The 26,595-nt window shown below is 32.7% G+C and overlaps 1 protein-coding gene and 1 pseudogene across 2 annotated transcripts in view; both read right to left on the bottom strand.

Annotated features, from left to right (window-relative positions):
- Window positions 1-26,595, bottom strand: part of Dmd (dystrophin) — a 1,916,788-nt gene that overhangs the window by 1,157,981 nt on the left and 732,212 nt on the right. For both annotated transcript variants that reach the window (XM_048336444.1, XM_048336436.1), the window contains 3 exons: window positions 12,847-13,026; window positions 12,419-12,547; window positions 10,005-10,175 (listed from right to left, as the gene is read on the bottom strand). In XM_048336444.1, the coding sequence (XP_048192401.1) occupies window positions 10,005-10,175; window positions 12,419-12,547; window positions 12,847-13,026 (480 nt within the window). The remainder of the gene's footprint in view (window positions 1-10,004; window positions 10,176-12,418; window positions 12,548-12,846; window positions 13,027-26,595) is intronic.
- On the bottom strand, window positions 17,390-18,509 carry LOC125343864 (annotated as a pseudogene).

Here is a 26,595-nt window from a genome sequence, read left to right as displayed (position 1 = left end):
CCTTTCTTCTTCTAGTAATAACCACAAGTTCTTGAATGAGAACACTTGCACTGAATCTGGGTTTCAGCATTTATTATCTTAGGAATCATGGGCAAGCTATTAATCTTCTTTGACTTTCAATATCATCGTTTGTGTCATAAAAGTAAGAAGATTATCTCATAAGGCTGTGGTGTTATAATGGTGTATTAGTAAATGCTCAGTAATTGTTGGCTATTGGTATTTTCTCTTCAAATTTTATGTGTCCATCTGATATAAATAAAATCCCAATAAATCTTTGTTTCCTCTTCAAATTATAACTAGGGATTGGCTCAGCTCAAGATATGACTCTGTTGAAAACATAGTTTTGAGAGGTCAATGCTCCCTGATATGGATATTTTTACTTTACCTAGGGCTTTAAAAACTGGGATTGGGGAAGCAGGGGAAAAATGATGGAGGAGGTAACAAGTTGGATAAGAAATGCACTCACTGCCTTATGCATGAAACTGTAACCCCTCTGTACAACACTTTGACAATAAAGAAATGAAAAAAATTACAAATATTTCCTGCTGAGAAATTTAGACCTGAATAGGAAAAGTTTCATCATTCCATAAAACAAAATTTCAGCAATATAAAATAGCTATCTCAAGGAAAATACAAAGGCTTTGCATGTGTTCTTACCCAGGGAATTATACTTTTTAGCAGATAATTTTTGGAGACAGAAAAGGTACACTACAATATTAGTGAGATAAATTTCAGGAACACTCATGAGGGTGATGCTCTCCTCCCCACAAAATGTACTCAATAGCTGACTCATGTAACTGTAACCCCTCTGAAAATCACCTTTTAAATAACAATTTTAAAAAAAGAACACGTATGCACTTAGGGAGTTTAACTTTAACTAGAGTTTCTCCTTCTCTGTGATAAGCACTCATAAGTAAATATTTTCTGAACAACAAAAAAACAACAGTAAAGACCACTAATAGGAAAATGAGGTGGCAAAATAAATAATTCTTTTTTCTTCTCTTTCTTTCTTTTATTCTGGTCCTGAGGCTTGAACTTTGGGCATAGACACTGTCTCTGAGCCTCTTCGTGCTCAAGGCAAGTGCTCTGCCACTTGAGCCTGGCTTTTTCTTAGTAGTTTATTGGATGTAAAAGTCTCATGGACTTTTCTGCCCAGGCAGGCTTCCAACCGTGACTTTCAGCTCTCAGTCTTCGTAGTAGGTAACAGGTATGAGCCACGGGCACCCAGCCAGAATAAATATTTCAAGTAGCTTTTTAAATAAAACAATTTCTACACTGACCTGACTGGTCACCCGTTCACATGGAGACATATATTAACAACTGTTCAAATGCTAGGAACAGCCTAATTCCATTAAGTACCTTAAAAAAGCAGATCTGAGAAGACTTCAGATGATACTATCTCAAATAGAATAAGTAGCTAGGCAAATTAACAGAATCATAAACTTCATTCACACCATTCAGTCTAATTTCTCAAACAATATTGTATATTGGGTTAAAACACCATTATACAATATTAGCAACTTCAATCATTATGCGTGTTCTGAAGTGAATAATTGGAATTAATGAAAAGAAATGATTTGACGACTGAATTTCAGTTTAACATAAGAACAATTTGTTTAGAAATGAATATTTAAATAGTAATTTTAAAGTTTTGAGCTTCTCATTGTTGAAAATGCATCATGAGAGGCTTGGTGATTATATATTAGGTCATATTTTTTAAAAATGCAACTGGATTTGTATGGATAGTTTTCTAAAATCTTATCACCTTATCCTCTCCATTGAATTCAAAGTTTTAGAGTACTGTAACTCGATAGAAATATAATACAAGTCATGTATATTATCTTAAGTGATCTAGCCATGTAAAAAATAAAAACAGGTAAAACCAATGTTAATTTATTCTATACAAGCAGTATGTCTGGAATATTATGAAAGTTATTAATTGAAAATTATTAATGATATATTTTTATCCATTTCTACCAATCCTTTAAAATTCATTCATTTTTTATACTTACATTATATCTTAATTTGGAAAACCCACACTTCAGTTGCTATGTGAACCATGTACATGATTCATGACTACTTCACTGTGCAGCATAGATCTAAAGTTGTTATTTTAACCATGACAGTGATAAGAACCAATTACGTTATTAGTTTCTAGGGTGTTATTATAAAACATATTTACCAATAATAGTCAAAAATACAAATGTTTTAAATGGTAAATTTTCATGGGCATTAATTATTCATATGAAGTCAGTATATTTTATCTTGATTTGTTTTCTGAGAGCACTTAATTTTGCAGGCATCCCTCTAAACACATTAGAACCTTTGGTAATGCACTTGATCTATAATATCAGGAGTCTTTATTTCTCATATATATAATCCTAAATTATATTATACTGTCTCATGTGTGATAACAATTTTATTTTATATTCAAATCTGTGTTCTAGTCTCCTAATTAGATTTATAGTCTTTGAAGTTTGCACTTTATTTTATAATAGCCTTTACTTTCAGTAGCAAATAAAATTTCTTTGTACAAGAATGTATTTTATCAGTTACTAGTTTCAGAAGTGATTACTAGTAATGGTAACAGAAATAACCACAAATAACCAACCAAGAGTCATAGCTTATTGATAAAATCAAATAATCCTTTTGACACCCAGGTGTTTATGGCTCTTTGTTTATGCACAAGTGTGAAAATCTTCATTGCTTTCCTTAACAATTTACTAGTTTATCATTAGCTATTTACAAATCTAACAGAGGAAAGATTTTTCCAATGAAAGTTTTATTTCATTCTTTTGTCTTCATATTTTTGAATTCTTATGCAGTCATAACAGAAATGCACTATAAGAAGGCATCTATTATTTAAGAGTTCATTCTTCAGTAACCAAAAGTGTTTAAAATATCTAGTATATATCCCGTTTTTTTTCCAGTTCAAATTTATGATGAATTGTCTAAGAGTCATTGAAAGCAATGGATGATAAATCATCTTAATTACAGGATAACTAACTTATATTGACTTTAAAGAAAATATATGACCACCAAAGAACTGGAATCACAATCACATCACGTAATGTTAGACAGTGCACATAAGATAGGCTTTAGAATACATACAAACTAAACAGAAGTTATAATGTTGGAGAAAGTACAAAACAAGCATAATTTTTCAGGATTTAGTTTTTACTTACCTTTTCATTTTAAGAATTTTAGCATGACTGTGTAGTTTTATAAAATACATATAAAGTAGAACATAGAGAAGTTTAATAAACAGATATATGGACACAAAAGAAAGAAGAGACAGAAAAACTGAGAAAGACAACACTTTGTTTTCCTTGATATTTTAATGTTGCTTCAAATTGCTTAACAACTATTAATTGTGCTTTGTAGGAAGATTTAAGGATTAATGAAATTTAAGGCTTTCTTGAAGTTTTGGCATTAAAAGTGACTTATATGACAAGTTGACAAAGCATAACAGACTGAAGCAAAATCAATTACAGAGTCATTGTAAATTAAAAGCATTCAAAATCATTCAGATACACTTATCAATATGAAAATGTAGGCTTTCTTTTTGTTAACTATGACTTCATCATGCATAGATATACTAGCATAATAATGACTGTGTTTGCACAGGCAGAAAAATAAACATTTATTAATCAGGCCTATGGAATCTCAGTAATCATAATAAATGATGAATATTCTGGAATTACACTAATATGAATGTTGAAAATACTCAATCACCACAGATTGGTTTCAAATTGCTTCAAATCAATTGACCTCTGCTTGTCATCTTGCAGCTTTCAAAATTTATAGTTACTGAATTAGTATAGCAAAATAAGAAAATAGTAATTCACTGTAACCAAATAAAAAGTTTTAAGTAGCAGTAACATCCAATTTTACAGAAAAGATAGACTAATGACATAATATGGAGAGTTAGCTATTTCAATTCATTCTAACTGTAGAGAAAAGAGCACTTACAAAGATAAGTACTAAAAAGATACTACATTAATGCTTGAACAAAGATGACTGAATGAAATGATTTATAGACATTCTCCTAACTGAATCACAGGAAATTTTAAGAATGTTATGAGTAAATTCAACAAATGCACTCACAATATCGATATGTTACTGGTTGTATCTTTTGACATTAGGTAAGGTAGTAGTTTACTTTTAATCATTTAATGCTGAACATTAACAGATGTGGCTAATCTGTGAAGCTAATGAGAGCACATTATCCAATAAATCCTTATAATTGTGAGTTGATGAGTTATGGTTCATGATTTCACATTTCAGAACTAGATACAAACATCATGTTAGTTGGGCAAGACATTATTGGTATGACAAGAGTCAGGTATTTTGTGTTACATGGTACTTAGAATACTTTATTACGATATGAAATGGGTTAACTCTAAAATATATGGTGTGAAACAGAGATAAATTAAGGGTATAAACATAACACTTTGGATGATTTTGTATTTTTAATTTTCTCTAAATTTATTTAGTTTTCTTTTTTGTATTTTCTCCATTACTTACTCCCTTAATATTTTTGTTCATTTTATTTTAGTATAGTATACTAAAAATCGTAAAGTGAAATGAAATATGTTTATACTGACAGTTTGTGGTCAAGAACAAATATTTTCTAACATAAATAGAAATAAACTGTGCTAGATATCAGCAAATTGGAGTGAACAACGTATAAAATTTTCTAAACAAAGTATCCAACTACTCCTATGAGAACCTGCCTCTCTCTTTCATTGTATTGCAAATAGTGTCTTGTAAATATCTAAAGTTGTAGGTCAAAGAACAATTACTTTTCAATCCACTGACATTCAACTTGAAAAAAAAGTAAAGGACCACAATAACAACTCATTAAGTAGCTTTCATGATTTCAAATATCATTAATGATAATTAATACCCATTTAATTCAATAAAATGACACTGTTCATCAAATTCAATTGTATAATTAATTTGCAATATATTTTTAAAATTATAAAAAAGATTTACTATCAAAATTGCCAAGGAATCAACCTTATTATATGGATAGCCAATTACAAATATGAAAAAGGTAATTAGCATAGAAGTTCTGGTGGCAGGTTTATTTCTTATTTAGTTCAGTAAAATATAATTTGGATGTACAGTATTCATTGTTGTCATACTAAATATTACATACATATTTAGTATTATAGGAAATATGTAATGTTCACAAAACTCTACCATAAATTTCATTTGTGCTTTCACAATTGTTTAGAAAATATTAATAATGAATTATTTATATATCAAGAATAACTGCATCAACTAATTTACTATATTCTTTCTGTAAAAAAATATGTTAAATTAGAACATGATTGGAAACAAAATGCAAAGGCGAAAAGATCCATTAATCAATATTAATAGAATTTATACCAGAATTTTAAGTTGTTTTTTTTTGTTTTGTTTTTTTTGTTTTTTGGCCAGTCCTGGGCCTTGAACTCAGGGCCTGTGCACTGTCCCTGGCTTCTTTCTGCTCAAGGCCAGCACTCTGCCACTTGAGCCACAGCGCCACTTCTGGCTTTTTCTATATATGTGGTGCTGAGGAATCAAATCCAAGGCTTCATTCATACGAGGCAAGCACTTTACCACTAGGCCATATTCCCAGCCCGAATTTTAAGTTTTAAAAAATTCAAGTTTGACAAATCTTAATTGGCATTACAAATCATGTATAATTTGTAACAATTATTCACACTGATGTTTAAGAAATCCAAAATATTTGTCCAAAATATCATTCAATTATTTTTCTCACATAAACCATATTTTAAGATAGGCGAGATTCAACCATCTGGGACTTTTTCCTTGACATAGTCTATATTATATGCTAACTAACCTCAGTGGGTCATTGTTTCATTCATAGACTCATATAAAATCCAAAATCTCTGATCTACACAAAGATTAGTTTTATATCTGCTGACACTGATACCTTGACACTGGAAACCTAGATACTTTATAATTATTACAGAAATGAATCTATGAATATTTAAAAATACAGTGCCAGATTTACAAATCTCTTTTTGTACTTGCATCACATACACATATATCGAGAGACTACATTAATTTAGCTATAATTTTCAAGATATATAGAAATAGAATGACATATTCTACTTGTGTTCTAAAACACATAAGTCTTAGTAAAGAAAAATGAAGTTTAATATTGTGGTTAGCATCAATTTCAGGGCCAATATTTGAAGTATTCTGTGACTTACAAAAATGGATCATTTCTAAATTTACAGAAAACCATAATCAACACAAATTATACTAACAAATTTCTAGATGAAGTCTATTTAAAATTCTTTTGAAATGATATATTAAATAAAAGGAGATATATCATAATGACTATTTAATTTCCAAAACTCATATACCATCATTTTCATTCAAGTAGCACTGAATATTAAGTCATTTTTCAGTTTTCAACTTCTTATATCTCATAGATAATAATTTAAATCTAGGCTAGTTTTCAATTCTGAAAAATCAAGTTCTTAAGGTGCCATCTCTAGCCCATTAGTATCAATATAATTTAGAAACTTATTAGGAATGCAAACATCTAAGCTCCTCCCTACTTTCACTGGATTTGCTGCACATTTTGGATGCAGAGCCCAATGACCTGTATTTTAACATCCTCCAAATACATACAGATGGTTGAGAGTCATTGCTGTAGATTGAAACTTTCCATTCCAATGGCTACTACATTGTTTGGGCTCGTCATGTCACCAATCCAGCCAATCGTGTTCATATGTAACTAATGTTCCTAGTTCTTGCCATTATTCAGTTAAATTGCCTCCTCTTATTCCCCACTAAATTGGTCTTATACAGGACATGAAAATCTCACAATGTACTAATTGCCTACTAAGGACAAATCACTATGTGGCTCTTATGAACTTTTCACACTGTCTAAACATCTTTATTAGTCTTAACATCCACAACTAAACTTTATTCCACATTCCTTCTAGTCCATATACACTCTGAGGTTACTCTTCACGGAACACACTATGTACTCTTCAACTTTTTGATAAGAATTATTTTTCTTATCTTTGATAAGGATATTACTTTGTGTTACTGGACTAGCTGCCAAATTAATTTGCTATGCAAACATCTCTCAACCCAGTATCCACGAATATATCCTGATTTGAAATTAAATAGCCTCTTAAATCTATTACTTCTTAGCAAAGGAGTTTCTGCATCACCAAATACTGTGGTTTTAAAATAGTATATGTTTGGTAGGAATTTATTGAACTCTGCAGAAGTCTTATGATAAAAGAGCTTGATTTTGAGATCAAAGGCTACCCCTAACAATCTTAGCCTCTCCAAAGTATATGTATTCTATAAGCAAAATCACATATAAGCCAATAAGTGGGTTATGACATCAACAGAAGATGACCCAATAATCAAATTCAAAATTAGCAAGGACTTGTAAACTCAATGAACATAGAAATGTAATGCCCTATCTTATGGATATAACTATCACCTTCTGTATTTAGTCTTATGAAGCAAAAAGATATAAAGGACAAAATATCTTCCCAACTAATTACTGTTCTATTTTTCATTCCATACATTGAATTTTGAATAAGTCGTTGAGAGAAATGGGGGTAATTTTCATTCTTAAAATATATTAATCTAATTTCCTTATTTTACAAGCACTGAACTAGTTATTCAGACAAATCACATAATTTCTTTATTACTGACAGTTAAAAAATTAGAGTTCAATCCTCTAAGTCCATTGTTATCTGGTAGAATAACCTCACTTGCATTTGAAGAAGTAGCATTTGAACATATCTTGAAATGTATTAGTGTACTAGTGTAATTATTTGTTTTTGTTCTTGTAAAAAGATATTTATTCAGTACAATTTACATCTTGCTATCATTCTGCACTAACACAGGAAGACAAGTATCATCCTTTAATACAAGAGAAAATTAAAAAAGTATCAAATATCCTTTACATCCATGCTTTAAAAATTTGTTCTGTTGGTAAAATAAAATATTCTTTTCAGAACTAAAATACAAGGGAAATATTGGACCTAGTTATGTTTACCAATTCAGAGAAAAAGTTGAATACTTTGAATATAGTATTGTTTGGTTATTGATACGAAATTCAAAATATTAATTTGAAGTGTACTGGCGAATTCACTTGAAGGAAAATAATTAACAAGCTCTCACAATTTGTCTGTAGTGGAGACTGTATTTTCCCCATTTTTATTCACCAACATTTTCCAATATAGTACTAATGTCTTAATCTTTTAACATTATCTAAAAGGAAAGCATATTTTCTCTTAAATACATTATAGCTTAGTATTTTATTAAACTAGTATACAGGTGATGATAATGAGAAAAATATAAAACCTAGTCATAAATTAGTATTTTTTTCAATGATTGAGGTGAGTGTTTCTTGGTTATTTATGTATTGTCTAAATCATTGATTCCTTAAGAAATAAAAGCATAGTCTAAATAATAGTCATTCTTAAAGAAAACTTCAAGCTGAAAATAAAATTTCAGACCTTGTCAAATGCATTACTGCAAGATATTGCAAGATACTGCAAGATTACTGCAAGACTATGGTTGTGCTTTGGAAAGGTGAGTTTTGAGGGTGACTATGTTGTAAGTTCATAAAATATTAGAGACCCTCGTATCATAATTCATATATTGTGAAACATTCTGTGTGTGTGTGTGTGTGTGCATTTCAATGGAAAACCTCCAGAAATTGTAGTATATATATGGTGTCCATGTTAAGAAAATAAACTTTAAATTTTGAACAGATTACTTTTTCCTAAGAATACTTACCTGTCATATTTTTTTTGCCAGTCCTGGAGCTTGAACTCAGGGCCTGAGCACTGTCCCTGCCTTCTTTTTGCTCAAGGCTAGCACTCCACCTCTTGAGCCACAGCGCCACTTCCAGCTTTTTCTCTTTATGTGGTGCTGAGGAATCGAACCCAGGGCTTCATGTGTACTAGGCAAGCACTCTACTGCAAAGCCATATTCTCAGCCCCTTACCTGTCATTTTATATCATATTATCTCACAGGTATTTCAACAATATTTTGTCATTTAAGATCGCTTCCACTAATTAATACATGCCTATATATATTTCTTTTAGATATACTTTTATAATTAAAAGCTTATCACATACCATATTGAAAATTGTGTCCAAATTGCAATGTATAAAGTTGAGTGTATTTCTTGCATTTTAAAGATTTTTCTTAGAACTGAAATTTGATTGAACTGTATTTATAAATTTTTGTGATGTACTTATAAGATTCTAGATTGGGTAAAATTTTTTAAACATAAAGGCTATCATGCAAAAGTTCCATATCCTCTGATTCTTCGCTAAGTAGAGTAAATATAAATAGGCATATGAAATAACAAAAATTAGTATATATAAGCCTTGCAATTATTTTCATGGCCTAATTGATTTTTTCATAGTGGCTTCAACTAGCACAAACAACATGTGTGTATATATATGTATATAGGTATACATATATATACACATACATACATATATATATATTATACACATGTGCACAAGAAAAGTATAAACACCCTCTACCATGCAGAAGATGGACAAGGCCTCATTTTGGATATTCAGTCTACATTGTACACGAGCAATATTATACTTAGTAAAATATATCAGTAGTGCTTGTTTAATATAGTTTTTTTGTGCTTTTTTGAATGCAGCATGCTATTTGTTACTTTTTGTGTTGTAGGCAACTCCCAAAACACATATGTAAACCAGTGCAGAATGCAGTTCTAGAACAGTGTTGGCAGGAAAAAGAAACATGTGAGGGATAGAGACACACAGTAACAGAGGACAAGAACAAGATCAATTTGTCTCCCAGGATAGTCAGTTGTAAAATTTTTTAAAATACATTTTGGCCTTCATTTTCCTTTTGAAAACCTTGCTGTGGGGGTTGCTTGGCCCTTTCAGAGCACTGCGCAACCTTCGCAAGAGATCATTTAGCACTAGTTTCCACCTTGGAGTAGATCTTCCTACCTTTCCAGTCTTAATTCTGTGAGAAATGGCTGCAAATCGATGGTTGAGCTCTGAGATTTTGGGCTCTACTATTTTCCTGCAATGGTCACCGCGGTTTGCCATCAAGTTCGCTGCTTGGTCACGTGTTGAGTCCACCTTTGGGCGTATGTCATTCATTTCTGCCTTTAAATTCTATATTCCATGAGCAAGAAACAGGGCTTGAAGTTAGTAATGGAAGTTGAAAAAGAGAGAGAAAAAAAAAGAGAGGGAGAGAGGGAAAGAAAGAGGGAGGAGTGAGAAGTGGGACTGAGCAAGGGAGGGAAAGAGGGATGCAGAGATATGGAGAGAAAGAAAAATACACATGCAGAACTGAAAGAGAGAAATAAAACCCAAGTCAATATAATAGAAGTTAATGAGGTGGTCTGGGAATATGGCCTAGTGGCAAGAGTGCTTGCCTCCTATACATGAAGCCCTGGGTTCGATTCCCCAGCACAACATATACAAAAAATGGCCAGAAGTGGCGCTGTGGCTCAAGTGGCAGAGTGCTAGCCTTGAGCAAATAAGAAGCCAGGGACAGTGCTCAGGCCTTGAGTCCAAGCCCCAGGAATGGCCAAAAAAAAAAAAATAAATAAATAAATAAAAAGAAGTTAATGAGATTATGTGTGATCTTAGAAAAATAGGTCATTATCCATGATTAAGTTTGATTCACATTTCTTTAAACTATTTATGTTGTCCCAAGAAGAATGGATATTTCCCTGACATATATTTTCTGTAAAAATCGTACATTTATATTTTGTCCTATTTTATCTTTACTCATTTTAATACGTCTGTAACAACTTATACTGTGTTCAAGATGGAAGGTAGCTTAAAAATACATTGAAAATTTTCTTTCTTGTACATTTTTGTTTCTTCTTTGTTTAGTATACTAGATCTTTGGAACATTGCTTCATGAATAGATTTGGATTATGTGTTATATGATGAGTTATTAGGGAATTGAAAGAATTTCATCATAAAATGACATTGCTGATTTTACATATCAAGGGAAAATGAGTAATGCTACACAATGTCAGTAGAGCTCAGAGAGCTGGTAAATATGTTTTATACATAGCCTAAAATAAATTTAGGGATTTCTCCTGAAAGAAAAATAATAATACTTGAGACATTTCCAGGACATTAAAAGGAAAATGAGAGCTGAGCATAGAGAGGTGTACTCTTACAACCCAGGTCTCAGGAGGTGATACAGGAGAATTGGAAGTCTAAGGCCCACCTGTGTATGTACTGAGTTCAGAACTACCATGGACTACTGGCAAGATCTGATGTCAAAAAATAAGGGCATAAAAAGTTTCAAAGGAAAACAGTCAAAGAGGAAATAAATTTTGAAGATAGAAAATATAACTATGTGTATTTTGAGAAAAAATCTGCTTCCATATTTCAGAAATTTCAAAACACATAAAGCATTATTGATTTAAATGAGATTTGTAATTCTCACACTTTCTATTTAATTGAGAAAGAAAATATGACTAAAGATATGTAATATTAATGTATATTTTCATATTAGATCTTATATTTCTAAAGTAAATACTAAATAATTACTTTCAAAAAGAGAGCCTGGAGCTATGAATATCCCTTAACCAAAATACTAGGGAGTGAAAATATTTTTGTTTTTTGACTCTTTTAGATTTTGAAATATTTGCTTATACAAGTGACAAGGAATAGCATTTGAATCTAAACATATAGTGCATTTATATTTCATATACACATATATATTATATGTACCTGTATCTTTCATATAATCATATGTAACAAGAAGGTAACATTAAATAATATTTTTAAATTATTTTATGCTTGAAATAAATCTTGATATTGGGTTTTCCACTTTGACATCACATTAATATTGCATTGTAAAGTTTTGTATTTTATACCTCTTTAATATTTGAATTTGTTGGATCAGAGATATTCAATCTTTTGTGATTGTATGTGACATAAGAAAATATATCCAAATGATTGAATTTCAGGTATTTACGCAGATAGACTCTATAAATAATGGAACAAAACTGTGTTTTATATTAGATAAAAGAGGATTTGATTCCATCAAAATAGGTAGGACACTGAAACATGATACCAAAGCAAATCCAGGATAACCATTCTCAGGAGTGTTAAAGCGTAATCAGCTGAAAATTCTTCAGTATCATTGATGTCTATTGAAAAGAGGAAAGACAGTGGTAAATTAAAACAAAAGAAAGGAAAGAAAAAATAACAAAAGTATGAAAAGAAAGAGAAAAGAAATGAAGGAAGGAAAAAGTGAAGGAGAGAAAGAAGAAAGGATTTGACTGTTTCTTTCCTATTAAGAAGTCCTTTGTAACTTCAGGGGCAAACATGATTGACATAATGGTGTACAGATTGAAAATTACTTTTTACAATATTTCATTTGCTACCTTAAGGATGTCTTCTTTTTGCTGTGATTTCTTTTTCTCAGATTCATCCAAAAGTGTATCAGCCTGAATGATCCACTTTGTGATGTAATCCACATTTTGGTCAAAGGTTTCCATGTGTTTCTGGTATTCCTTAATTATACAAAGATATATGACATTATGACTTTAATTGGTTAGAAAATATTTTAAAGGATTTGTTCTGCTTACTAGAATTCTAAAGAGATAAAAAATAGAGTACATTTTATCACTTTTAATTGAAATATCCTTATAGAATATAGCCTACATAAGGCATAATTATTGTATTTATAGAAAGAGAAGGTCCAGTATGTTTAGAAGAAAGGTATTCTCACACAAAATATGGCCAAATATGTTATGTAACTTATTCCCTTATTATAGAAAGAAATAGAAAAGTTTTCAGTCTCTTCTCTTACCAATAAAAGATTTAACCATTCTTCTGCTCGGGAGGTGACAGCTATCCAGTTACTATTCAAAAGACTAAGTTTATCTTCCACCAAGGTCTCCTTCTTGCCCAGCACTGATTTCAAAGCTTCTCCTAGCTCTGTAACACTTTTCAAATGAGCTTTCTGTTTTTCAATTTCTTTCTGTGTAACCTGTAAGAAAGATAGCATTAAGAATCAAGTGGTATATTGATTGTAGCCTTAAATTTTAATGCTTGTATACATTGAATATTAGGCCTTGGTCTAATATATTGCTGGTAAAGATCTTTTCCAAATTGACTGTCTTTATAGGTTAGTAATGATGGCATTAGTTGTGCAGAAGCACTTGTGGAGTCTCCTGTTATGCTTCTGGAACTCAAGAAACTAACCCTTCTTGAACCTCATAATCACTAAACAGGCAAGGGCACTAAGGAGAGACTTCTCAGAAGAGGTAAGAGTTGCAAAGAAACACATGAGGAAATGGCCATCATCTTTCACCATAAAGGAAATGCAAATATAAACAACTCTGAGATTCCATCTCACCCCAGTAAGACTGGTCAACACTGTATATTTGAACAACAACAGCAAATGTTGTGGGGGAATGTGGGGGGAATGTGGGGAAAAAGGAACCCCACTGCATTGTTGGCGGGAATGTAAACTAGTACACCTATTCGGGACAGAAGTTTGGAGTTTCCTTAGAAAAACTAAACATAGATCTTCCCTATCACCCAGCCATATACTCCCAGGAATCTGCCCTAATCATCATGTGCCAGGATAAGATAAAGTCACTTGTACATTTATGTTCAATGCTACACTATTACACAATAGCCAAGATATGCAAACAGCCCGGATGCCCCACAATAGGTGAGTGGTCAAAAAAATGTAGTACCTATATACAATGGAATTTTACACAGCCATTAGAAAGAAGAAAATAATGTCATTTTCAGGGAAATGTATGGAACTGGAACAAATGTTAATTGAGGTAAGCCAAGATCAGAGAGACAAATGGAACATGTTCTCTCTGATAGGCAGAAGTCAGATCTAAAACACACTGGGATGTGACAAATTACACAGGATTCTAGATATTCACATACAGTTAGACCAAAGAGGATAATTTTAAGAATCACAAAGGTGCAACACAGTGAAATGAATTCCAAAGTTATGGAAACAAAGAACATTTCTTTCTTTCTTTCTTTCTTTCTTTCTTTCTTTCTTTCTTTCTTTCTTTCTTTCTTTCTTTCTTTCTTTCTTTGTCTCTTTCTTTCTCTCTTTCTCTCTCTCTTTCTCTCTGTCTTTCTCTCTCTTTCGCTCTCTCTTTCTCTCTCTCTCTTTCTCTCTTTCTCTCTCTCCTTTCTTTCTTTCTTTCTTTCTTTCTTTCTTTCTTTCTTTCTTTCTTTCTTTCTTTCTTTCTTTCTTTCTTTCTTTCATGTTCCTTACTTTTGTATGGTGTATTCATGTGTATATCTTTGGGAGGATGAGGAGAGGGCAAAGAACTCAAAGGAAAAGGGTGAAAAGTGCTCACTGGGCACTGACAAAAGTGAACTATACAACTTGTGGGTGGAGACAGGAAGTAGAGACTGGGAGAGAGTGATGGAACAGAAAACACTGTACAAAAGGAAATATACTCACTACCTGATTCGCATAAATTTACATCGTCTTTATAACAATAATAAAGTAAATTAAAATAATGAATGGTTGTGAAATATCTGTATATATTGTTTATATGCAGAGACTTTGTAAGCGTTCAAACTTATGCTTCTGGATTATGAAGTCACACCAGTTATACTGCAGTTGGAATAATGATACATAACAAAACATATTTATGTACAAATATGATTAATTTCTTAGTGATTCATGACTACATACTAAATAGATTATATACATATATGTAAGTATGTGGCTATAATATGTATAAGTTATATATACATATAATAATTTGTATATATAGTGTCTAAAGGCAGACTTCTGAGGGCTATTCCACAAAGACTTGACTTTAGGAGATTAAATTTTGTGGTGTTATTTTATTTCTCTATAAGAATATTCAGCCTTTTGGTTCCATGAACCTTTCAAATTTGATTGATTTGAAGACCCTTTCTTGTATTAGTCCTCTTAAAAAGTATAAAATAAAGAAGCTTTTACATGAAACCAATTTTACTCTAGTACTATGTCCATTTTTAAAATTACGATATTGTAATTTTTCTGCTTAACATGTTAACTAACAGTATCTATCATTTGACAGTTGATCTTGAACTAGGGAAATTTCATTGTAGTACTGAACCTGATATTTTTAATTGTATTAAATGACTAAATGACTAATAGAGAATTATCAGCTATTTCTATGGGTGATAAAGTCACAGGTACTGCTATTGTTGAATTGTATTGCTCACATCCATAATCAAACAAAAATATAATTTCAGTCACCAGTGGAGAAAAGAGAAAATTTATTTTTCCCATGCAAGTTCACAGATATCAATTCTATCTTCACATCCTAGGTTTTAAAAAAAAACTGGGTTGTTAAACGTAGGCCTCAATTCTAAATTTAAAGAGCACTACCATTTCCAAAGACTTAATTTGTTAAGCCATGAAAATAATGACATTTAATAAGAGCATATAGAGAACATTGTTGGAAAAACAGCCAAGTGCAAATGCTTCCTGCCTGCACTTTCTCACATGATTGACCATGTGACCATTTTGTGCTTCCCTGCCTCTATTCCCTGTTCTTTTCTTCCTGCCTAAACAGCCAGCCATTGGATATTAACTGGAGATGAGCCAGTGCCCAACAGATTCTTTCCTAAATATGTTAACTGAGAGACATAGAGTGCAGTGAGAACATGAGCTGAAAAGCCATCTACAAATAGAGCAGATGTTTTTATCACAGAAAATCAAGTCAAACCAAGACAAAAATCACTGAGGAGCAGCACTTAAAGCAGAAAAAGTCAACCTGCAGAATCAATTGGATTCTATGCAGAAAGAGAACAGAATGGATCAGGTAAAAGAAAGGAAGGTTTCTCTGTGAGGCAACTCCAATTTTCATGATTTCAGATGCTCTCAGTGTGGATTTTTTTTATTGTTAGAATATACCAAGATAGTCATTCTGGTTGACCATTCTCCATACCTTTAGATTCTGTTCCACGAACAAGCAATGAGTATTTTTTGTTCTTTCTTGGGATATCAAATCAGCAGGTCCAATAAATGAGATTAAAATTATGTATGAATAAAATTTGGATCTAAGAAAGACTCACATTTTAAAATTGTATGATACCCTTTTATATGTGTACTTTTTTGTAATATGAAAGTAACTGAAATTGAAGCAATTATTGTTACATGTGCTGTTGCACAGAGGATCATCTGTAACATAGGTGGCATTTGATATATGTGACCAGTTCATAAATTTGTTCATAAACGTTTTTTATAATACAACTAGATGTTATTTATAATTATAGAAAGAGCTGTGTGTTATGTTATTTGAGGCCTTTTGAAATGTATCCTATTTGAGTAGACAGAGATCCTTTAGAACTTGACTTATAAGTAGATATGCAGTAGATTTTTGTCCTTATAATCTTCTGTCTGTACACATGGGAAATAGACAACCTATGAATCTACAGGTGTCAGGAATTCATATAAGCACATTAAAGAAAATAAAAGCATCAGAAAAAGTCTGTTTCAAATGTGTATTCAAGAATGTGTTGGTCAAATAAATACATGCAAATAACCATTGTCTACTTTGTAATCCAGATTAATGATTTATCACTTTTTTCAACCTATATGGAAAGGTAACACCCATAAAGTTAAATGCTAATTTATACTTATATCACTATTTTACACAAAGAAAGGGAAAATACAATGACTATATTATTAGTGGTACATAATTGTTTATAGTCAAAAGTGATTTACAGTGAGTTACATTCTCAGTTGTAGATGGGTAACTAAAGATATATTTTACTCGTTTTATATACTTATTTATTCCCCTTTATGGAAACTAAAGTCACTAATTTTGTTGGTAAGATTGGGAGAATGAACTGAAAGTTCAGGGTATTTCCTTTTCTTCAGAAGAATAGAATATTCAGCCTACATAGCTTATTCTTTTTCCTTGTGGTGTAAGTAGTAGAGTTGTAGAATATCTGTGGTTCTAAAGGAGAATGCTCTAAATCAATAACATCCTTGACTAAATTAAAACTCAGGCCTTGTAGTTTTTTCTCACGTGGCTACTTTTCATTCCCTAGGGTTCATTTGAAGATGGTAGAAAGATAGTGTATGTACTATATGTTATTTTGACTTATGAGATTGCTATCAGTTCACTTATGAACAGTCAAAAAGCAGCAAAGTGTGAATGATGTACCTGATACTGAGGATTTATACTACATAGGAAAATGTCTGACATGAGTAGAATATGATTTAAATAGAAAGTGCTGCAAACTCTAATATATCTTTGTTTTCTTTGTGTTTTATTTATAACAGGTGCTGGTGCCAGCATAATATTACAAATATTAATCACTACCTTTCACTATTTCAAATGATCAAATTTGCCATCTATTACCTAGCTATTAAAAATTTTTTTTTTGGTAATCATCAATTTGGTAATATTGGGCTGACCCCCAGGCCCAGAAGGTGCCTGGTTTGCTACATAAGATGAAAGAGTAGAGTTAACAACAGTGCAAGGGGACAGGGCAGGGGACTCAGAGGAGGCTGGTGCCGGAGATGCTGGGTCAACAGCCGTCGCAGGAGGTGTTGAAGGAGTCAGCGATGGTGGCACCGTATCCAATTCTACTGTTTCCACAGTGGCCTGACACTCTTGGTTGTCTTTATACTCAGCTAGGGCCTTGAGGTACTCTTTCTTTGGCAGCTTCAGTTTTCCTCTCCAAGACTATCCCACATAGAAGCCACAATCTTTGAAACCTCTCCAAATGTGGCATTAGGATTCTGTCCCTTGATGGCTGCCAGTGTATCACAAAGAATAAAGCATATACTGAAACTGGTTTCTGAGGCTCATTAGGGTCTTTCTTTTTCTTCTTCTTTGGGGCCTTCTGCTTTTTCCCTTCTTCGACTACCACGGTCTTCTGGCTGGGAAGTTGCCTCCGGAAATCCTCAACACCATCCTCCTGAAGTGAACTAGTAGGTGAAGGGGTGGTTGAAAGACGATCCCTAAGCTCAAACCAAGTTGAGAACTCAGTTCTGATTGATCAATGGTAGTCAACTGGCTATGCCCCATCAAGCCTGATGTCATGTCTGTCATCGGTACATCAATTGGGTGGGTTGGCACTATACTGAGTTCCTATGGAGTGGTCCAAATCCATGGTGAAGCCCCCACTCAGGAGCCCCCCACCCTGCTCCATCAAGCCATGAGTCATGCCCACAGGCATGTCCAATGTCTGGACTCCATACTGAGCTGAAAAACTGCCATCCTGTGAGGAAGAAGGGTCTGACAGGTCATCAAAATGGCCAACCACAGCAGAGACAGCCAGTGATGGACCAGAACCCAAGGAGATAGGTGGGATTTCAAATTCCTCATCACCTAAGCTTGGTGTATGGAATGTCTCAGCCCCCGACAGGAAAGGGTGAGAGGGTGAGAGGGCCCCGTGATCGTCAGGTAATTGTCATTTCCTCCGGGAAACTCCATCTTCACACAACCGCTACCACTGTCCCAGTGCCCTCATCACCCCCACCGCTCCCCCTAGCTATTAAAATTTTAAAGGCTGAAAACATCCTTTGATTTTTCTCATATCTAGTAGATTATTGATGTTTCAATAATCAATGTAATTATCTTATTAGACTTAAGTTTCAACTTTCAACTTATCATTTATGTAGCAGCAAAAAGGGAAAATCTACTCCCTTATTCTCTTCTGGATTTCTCAAGTTTTATTTAAATTTATAATGGAAAAAGTATTGAAATAATTATCTGATCACATGGCAACACATATATGATATTTTCTTCAAGGGATAAATGAAACAGCTCACTTTGACTTCACACATTTTCCCCCAGAATCGCATTTCTTAGAATTTTCTAATGCCTCCTATGTTTCCTTGGAATTCACACGTGACTTTCATCTTAGGATAACTTCTCCATACAATGTTCCACTATATCCAGGCTTTAAGTTTTTTTTAACTTCTTCCACATCTACTTTCCTGTAGATTGTACATTTACTCAGATCCACACTTATTTAAATATGTCATTTAATACAATTTCGTTATATGTGTCTCCTTCTATTAGGATACTACTGAAATCTTGGTAATTTTTTTTTATTTTTTCGTGTGTGCATGTTTTTCTAAATCACCTTCACAAAGGACAATCTATATATATTCAATGTATATAAATGTTACGCCATTTCTAGCCATTGAAAATGAGATTTTTTCCACCTTTTACCTACATGATATATACATGGGAAGAAAATGAAAACATTCCCATATCACCAAAAGTCCAATATATATATCACATTCTGAGGTTTTGGTTAAGTTAGAGAAAACACCAATTTATAATAATCTTTAGAGTGGTAACATGTTTGTTTTGATTGTCAATGGTTGTAATCAAATCAATAGTGCATCATTCAATCTAATATATTTTAAACATGATGAAATGCTATACTGATTGATTTTTTAGTTTCTTACATTATTTTATCATGGCTCAAGGTTTACAACATATTTTATTATTAAGTTAATGTGACAGAATAATATAATGATAAATTAAAGAAGATGTAAAAAATTAAATAGTGGGTTTATAGGAATGTGTATTGACTTTTTATTAATATTTTATTGTCTATTAAAGAAGAATTTCATGAAAGCACAATTGCAGCACAGAAATTATAGCCATAACTATAATGACAGTGAATAGTGACTTTGGTGGCATTTAACAGATGTTCTATTTTCTAAGTAACAGCTGCTTGATGCATTCATTGTACCAAGTTAATGATCTGCTAGTGTTATTTCACTTCACAGATAAATTACTATTCTCTCTTCAAAAGAGATATGTAATTTTTCATGAGAATGATAGTGTAACAGACATTAGGAATAAGTAATAGTTCTCCTGCTTTTGCAGAGAAAAGAAGTGATAAGTTGAGGCAATTATCCAGATAATCTAGTACCAGAAGTCAGACTTCTTTAAACAATGGAAGTTGATTTTTTTTAATGCTAGGCATTGTTGAGTGAACCGAATGTAGATCCAAGAAGACTGAAATTCATGGATCTTATGATATATCATCCACTGCTTCTTAGCCTTGCCAATTAAATGAATCATATGACATATTAAGACTAATTAAATCAGAATATTTGGTCCCATAAATTGGAATGCTTTTCAAATTCCTGGGCGATTTCAAAATGTAGCCAATGTTGTCAAACAAGCAAGCATGTTCTGTTGTGAGTTTTTATTGGGTCATAATCATTAAATTTTAGAAATTTAGTGGCAACAGGAGGGTCACTGAGGAAAATACTAATAATTGTTCTTGATATTGAGTGCTATAAAAATTGTGCAAAATACATGTAAAAAGTACAATAATTTGTTACATAACTGACCATTTAAATATTAATTACTTGCATTATTTAACATGCTGATTTAAATTTAGTATTTTCTCTTTGTGATTATCTCAGGCAATACTAGGTATACTAAGACAAAAGTTAATAAAGTCAATAAGTCAATTTATAAAAATGACAAGTCTGAACTTTCACAAAAGTTGAAGGTTTTATTGTAGTATCAAAACTGTCCAGGAAATCATATCTGACCATTTTAATGTTTAGGTATCACTATGGATAGTAAAGGGGTCTAAAGTGTTATTTAATTGACTTGGAGTTTTGAGTAACTAAGTTAGAAATAAATTTGTTTGTGGCAAAATCAGGTAATCATACAAATTTAATTATCCTAAATCTTGTATTTCCCAAATGTAATGATAGCCACAGAAGTATAGTTACTTACAGCATACAAACATTTACTTTACTCTGACTATATTTTCATACTCAAACCATATGCTGCACAAGTTTGGCCATTTATGGAATACTCAGAATTGCTTTACTTATACACAGTAAATAAGAATTTTAATAATAGTTCTAATATTATATTAATAATACTTTTAATAATAACACTTTAAGACATTAAAAATACTATTTGATACTGGATGTTGGTAGCTCATGCCTGTAATCCTGGCTACTCAGAAGGCTGAGATCTGAGGCTCACAGTTCGAAGCCAGCCTAGGCAAGAAAGTCCATGAGACTCTTGTTTCAATTAAGCAAAAAAAAAAATCTATGCAGGACATGGGGCTGTGTATCGAGTGGTAGATCATTAACTTTGAGCAAAATAGCTCAGGGACAGTATCCAGGACCTGAAGCCAGACAGTCACAAAAAACACTGTATTTGAGGGCTGGTCCTAACAGTTAATATTTGTAATCCCAGTCCTCTGAAGAGTAAGGCAGGAATATTAAGTTGAAGGCCAGTTTAGGAAATATGAGAAAATCCTTTGTCAAAATAAAACAATATGTAATGGCTGGAGATAAAGCTTAGTGATCCAGTAGTTGTTCAGCATTCCTGGAACTTGTGGTTTGACACCAAAATGCAAAAGGAAATGAAAAAAAATAAAGATTCAGAATATAAAGCTATATCATTGTAACTAGAATATAGACTATCACAGGTGATAAATACACATGACTTTCATTTTCTTGTTTTAATATGAAATCATAGTTTATGCATGTTATATTTAACTATGGATTCCCTTATTCCTATTATGGATAGCAATATTGTTTATTTTAGCACCTCCATCCACCAACTTGAACCCAACTATTCAACATATGAGCCTTTGGGGTAACATTTTATAACCATATCATAAAAAAGCACAGTTCTTTTTTCTTAAAAAAATGTTTTATTATTACATTTTAATCTTCATCTCATGAATTTCACTTGTTTCTGAAGAGAGATTTCATGAAAATATACTTATAGACCTTGTGTTATATATGTGGTAAGTAGCAATGAACAAATTAGCCATTATCCTTTTCCTGTTGTGAAGTAAAATGTTACTACTTTGGTCATAGTCCAAAACAATAGAGATTATCAGCTCAAGGTTTCTATGCAGTCAGACTCTTTGGTCTAGTTACACTTACTTGGATGGCTATTTCCTTCCTTCATTTTATTCTATATATATCACGGTTCCTGAAATCACCGTAGCAAATTCCACTAACAGGAATTTGTAAAATATGAAAAGGAAAATGTCTTAATATATGAGATGACAAAAACCAAATGTCTGGCTCCCCTGTGACATCTTTGTTGTCCACAACATGCAACTGGGAGTAATTTTCAAAATTTAAAAACATTTTTTTTCTTCTGATAGAAGCAAACAAAATTTCCAAACATACTGAAAGAACCACATGGCTTTCAGAGTTTCAAGATAGCATGAAAAGTTTAGCTTTTGGGTTTTTATCATCAATTTTTTTTATTTTAAAGTGTCTGGGGGCGGGGGAGGACTGGGAATGTGGCCTAGTGGTAGAGTGCTTGACTCGTGTACAAGAAGCCCTGGTTTTGATTCCTCAGCACTACATATATAGAAAAAGCCAGAAATGGTGCTGTGGCTCAAGTGGCCTTGAGCAAAAAGAAGCCAGGGACAATGCTCAGGCCCTGAGTTCAAGCCCCTGGACTGGCAAAAAACAAAACAAGCAAAAAGGTTTAAAAAAAAATAAAGTATCTCGGGTTATTTTTATTTTAGAACATTTTCCTTTATCTTTTTAATAATTTGGTCTTCTTTTAAAATAGTTTTGTTTTCTGTGAAGAAGTGTGTTATTTTGTTGTTGTTGTTATAGTTTTGCTCATTTTGTTTTGTTTTGTACATAGCTGTCCTGAACCTATCCTAGTTACTTCTGAACATTCTTCCATTATTTCTCTTGTGAGATGATTAAGACTTTAATTTTTGTCACCAGAATATTATTAATTTTGTAGTTTTCTCCAAACCAAATGCAACTTTAAATTTCTAAAATTGTGATATGCATTATATTTTATTAAAGGCATGTGCTCTATAACACAGGCTATTAAATGGTTTACTGAAATTTGAGTTTAGATGCATGTGTATACATAGTGAAGACTACTAAAACATTTCTGGCAACTCAGAAGGCTCCTAGTAATAGCAACCTCTTGGTATGCATTCATGATGGAGACAATGCAAAAGTCTGTGATCAGGGTTATGCCAGTGTTTTTATGTTATTGCCCCTATAGTTCAAAGGCTGGGCTATTTTGTAAATAGCTACATCATAGTTGCTTAGATTTTGTGAGAACATTTCATTTCTGGCATAACCACTCTAATCTGTTGTTATAATACAAAAGTGGCCTCCCGGAATAAAAATGGAAACTGTCTATATTCTAATAAAAATTTACTGTTGTTTAAATTTCATATAATATTTAAGTATCATGAATAATCTTTTGTTTCCCTCAGCTATTTACGTATGCAAATATCCTTGTTTTGTACTATACAAGAACAGTAGCATAAAAGATTAGGCCTACCAGTTTTAATTTCCTATTGCTACCCTATTCATGTGAATAGTTTGTTTTACTTGTGTTTTGGTGTGTCTCCTATCCGTTTTTCCTTATTAAGAAGCTCAAAATGATGTATTGCTTAGAATTGAGATGTTTTGACCTAAGTTAGCTCTATTAAAGTTCCCATAGTAACATTAGTACTCATATTGAGGCGTCTGGACAAATAAGCCTGCCACTCTTTCAAGAAAAGTAAATGATTATTTCATTGTTAGTTTTGTACACCACAAGAAAATAATGAAAAATAAACACAATGAATCCTGGGTGGGTTTTGTTTTGCATCATTATTGTTTACAATAGGAAGTGTAATTTCAAAGGATGTTGTTTCCATATCTAGTCACTTGTACACTTTTCCTCTCTGATATTGATTCCCTCTGAATAGCAGAACCGTACAATGTTCACAGCTGTCACAGAAACTACTAGTTTCTTTGAATGCATTTTTTTGGAAATTCTTAACAGTAAATTTTCCATTTATTTATGCTTATCTTTTTTCACCAAAAAATAGCGGGCAGCAGTTTGGCAATCCTGACTGTAAATAATGAAGTAGTTCAAGAAAACCAGTAAACACACTCTCCAAAAACTGTAAAGAATGCTCTTCACCAGTATATGTGACATTGATAACGTTAAGCTCCTGGTTTGGATTCTTATTTGCAGGAGAATCTTACTGATGATTTAGCCTAGGTGGGACCATGTTTCTCGCTTTCTCTCTCTCGATCTCTCTCTCGATCTCTCTCCCTCTCCCTCCCTCTCTCTCTCTCCCTCTCTCCCTCTCTCTCCCTCCCCTCTCCCTCTCTCTCCCCATCTCCTTCTCTCTCCCCATCTCCCTCTCTCTCCCCCCTCTCTCCCTCTCTCTCCCTCCCCCACCCCTCTCTCTCTCTCTCTCCCCTCGCCTCTCTTGATTCACCCTTCCTGAGCAAAAAGGATTTTATTATTAGACTAGAATCTCCATCACCACAAACCAAAATAAACACCTTCTCTTAAAAGGTTCATTGCCTCAGGTATTCTACTATAGTACAAGAAGCTAATTCCTTTAGTATTTCTTAATTACTAAGATTTATTTTGGTGAAATTCCCAATAACTTGGCTAGTTTACATATTTTGTTTACTTATAATTATATATATAAAATACACAAAATATAGAAAATGTATTCATTATTTCTATATCAATAATAAATTTTAAGGAATAAAATATATTCATCAATTTAGTATACATACTTCTATTATTCTATTTCTTTGTAAATAAAGCATTCGTTCTGCATTTATTATTTTTAAATTTTACTGTTAGCTTCCTACTTTACAATATATGTGCCAGTGATAACATTATTTCTCATATTTTAACTTTGTGTAAATGATATCACATTTCATCAATTAACATGCTTTCAATTTTCTATGAAGGGTTTCTACGAAGCACAGATTGTGATATACTTTCATATTTTTAGGCATTTTTCCTGGCTTTTTCTAAAGAGACAGCTCCCTTATGATTTCAAAGTAATGCATTTCAATGCTACTAGCACATTTTTGAAGATACACGATGTAAATTTAAGTGGTGGACACCGCTGTTGTTTCATTCTGTTTATCCTGGGTATATTATGATATAAGTAGGTCACAGCTTCATTGGGGGTTCCAGTAGCAACTAAATAAGAATCTTAATGATATTGATGAATTTCTTTGGCATAGCCAATGCCTTTGTAAACAGTTAATGCCAAATTAATTATTAGATTCATTTATGGATGAAATCTACTTGGTCATGAGGAAGTCTCAACAACCAATGGCTGCCTGGTAGACATCAATAGAAACTGTACGACAGAACCTTAGCGGCACCTGAACACAGCCCAGGTAAAGAGTTGAAATGTCATAGCTAGAATATGGAACCAACCCAGATGCCCATCAGTAGACGAATGGATCAGGAAAATGTGGTACATATACACAATGGAATTTTATGCCTCTATCAGAAAGAATGACACTGCCCCCATTCGTAAGGAAATGGAAGGACTTGAAAAAAATTATACTAAGTGAAGTGAGCCATACCCAAAGAAACATGGACTCTATGGTCTCCCTCATAGGGAATAATCAGCACAGGTTTAGGCTAGTCACAGCAGAAGATCACAAGAGCCCAATAACTATACCATTATGAACACATAAGATGATGCTAAGTGAAATGAACTCCATGTTATGGAAACGACTGTTATATCACTGTTGTAATTACTTTCAACATGCCATGTGAAACCCTAGCTTCTATTATTGATGATCCTCTTGTATCCTCTTCCTGTGGTTGTACCTGCACTACCTCTGTATCTTATCCGAGTACATTGGAAACCGTGTATACAGGTATCAGAACTAGGAAACTGAAAGGGAATACCAAAATCGAGAGACACAGGGAAAAAAGACAAACGACTCCAAAAGCAATACTTGCAAAACTGTTTGGTGTAAATCAACTGAGCAACTCCTGGGGGGAAAGGGAAAGGGGGAGGGGGAGGGGGAATTAGGGAGGAGGTAACAAACAGTACAAGAAATGTATCCAATGCCTAACCTATGAAACTGTATCATCTCTGTACATCAGTTTGACAATAAAAATTTTTTAAAAGTTGAACTATATAATTGAACATTTCAAAAGAAAAGGAAAGAAGAAGAAGGCAAAGGGACGAACGGAGGGAGGCAAGAAGGGAGGGAGGGAGGCAGGCATGCTAGCCAAAATTAATCTTATAAACCAATATCTTTCTAATTTAGGATGAGAAAATTTCCTAGTTATATAACATGGCTAATTAAAAACCCAAACTTTTATGTTACATGAAGGCTTAGCAAGACCTATATTACTAAAAATTAATAAAACATATTTTTAAGGATAACTATGGATTCTCCAACTGCAGTATTACTTCCACCTCTTTACTAGTTGTGACTTGGAAAGAACATTCTAATATTCTTATCCCCACTAGGGAAAGACAATATATTTAGACTTAGTTATATCATTATTGGCCACTATATTAATTTTCACTAGGCCCAGTTCTTGATATTCCTTGCTTGTTTATAACTTTCTCAATTACCATTCTATAGACCATCAACAGCTAAGAAGGTGTCAATGAAAATCATTATCAATAGCTTTATTGACAAACTGAAACCGCAGCTGTGTTTCCAAATAAATTGATTCACTGAAAAATTGATACAGCTTCTTAGAGAAATCAAGACACTTTTTGAGTTGTTGAAGTTTTTCCTTTCTTCTTAATTTATGCTTGTTACTAAAAGTTTTCAAAAGCC

The sequence above is a fragment of the Perognathus longimembris genome, chromosome 28 (genome assembly GCF_023159225.1).
Source record: "Perognathus longimembris pacificus isolate PPM17 chromosome 28, ASM2315922v1, whole genome shotgun sequence".
Classification (NCBI taxonomy): domain Eukaryota; kingdom Metazoa; phylum Chordata; class Mammalia; order Rodentia; family Heteromyidae; genus Perognathus; species Perognathus longimembris.
Note: the sequence above shows the minus strand (reverse complement) of the source record. Positions and strands in the feature narration are given on the sequence as shown.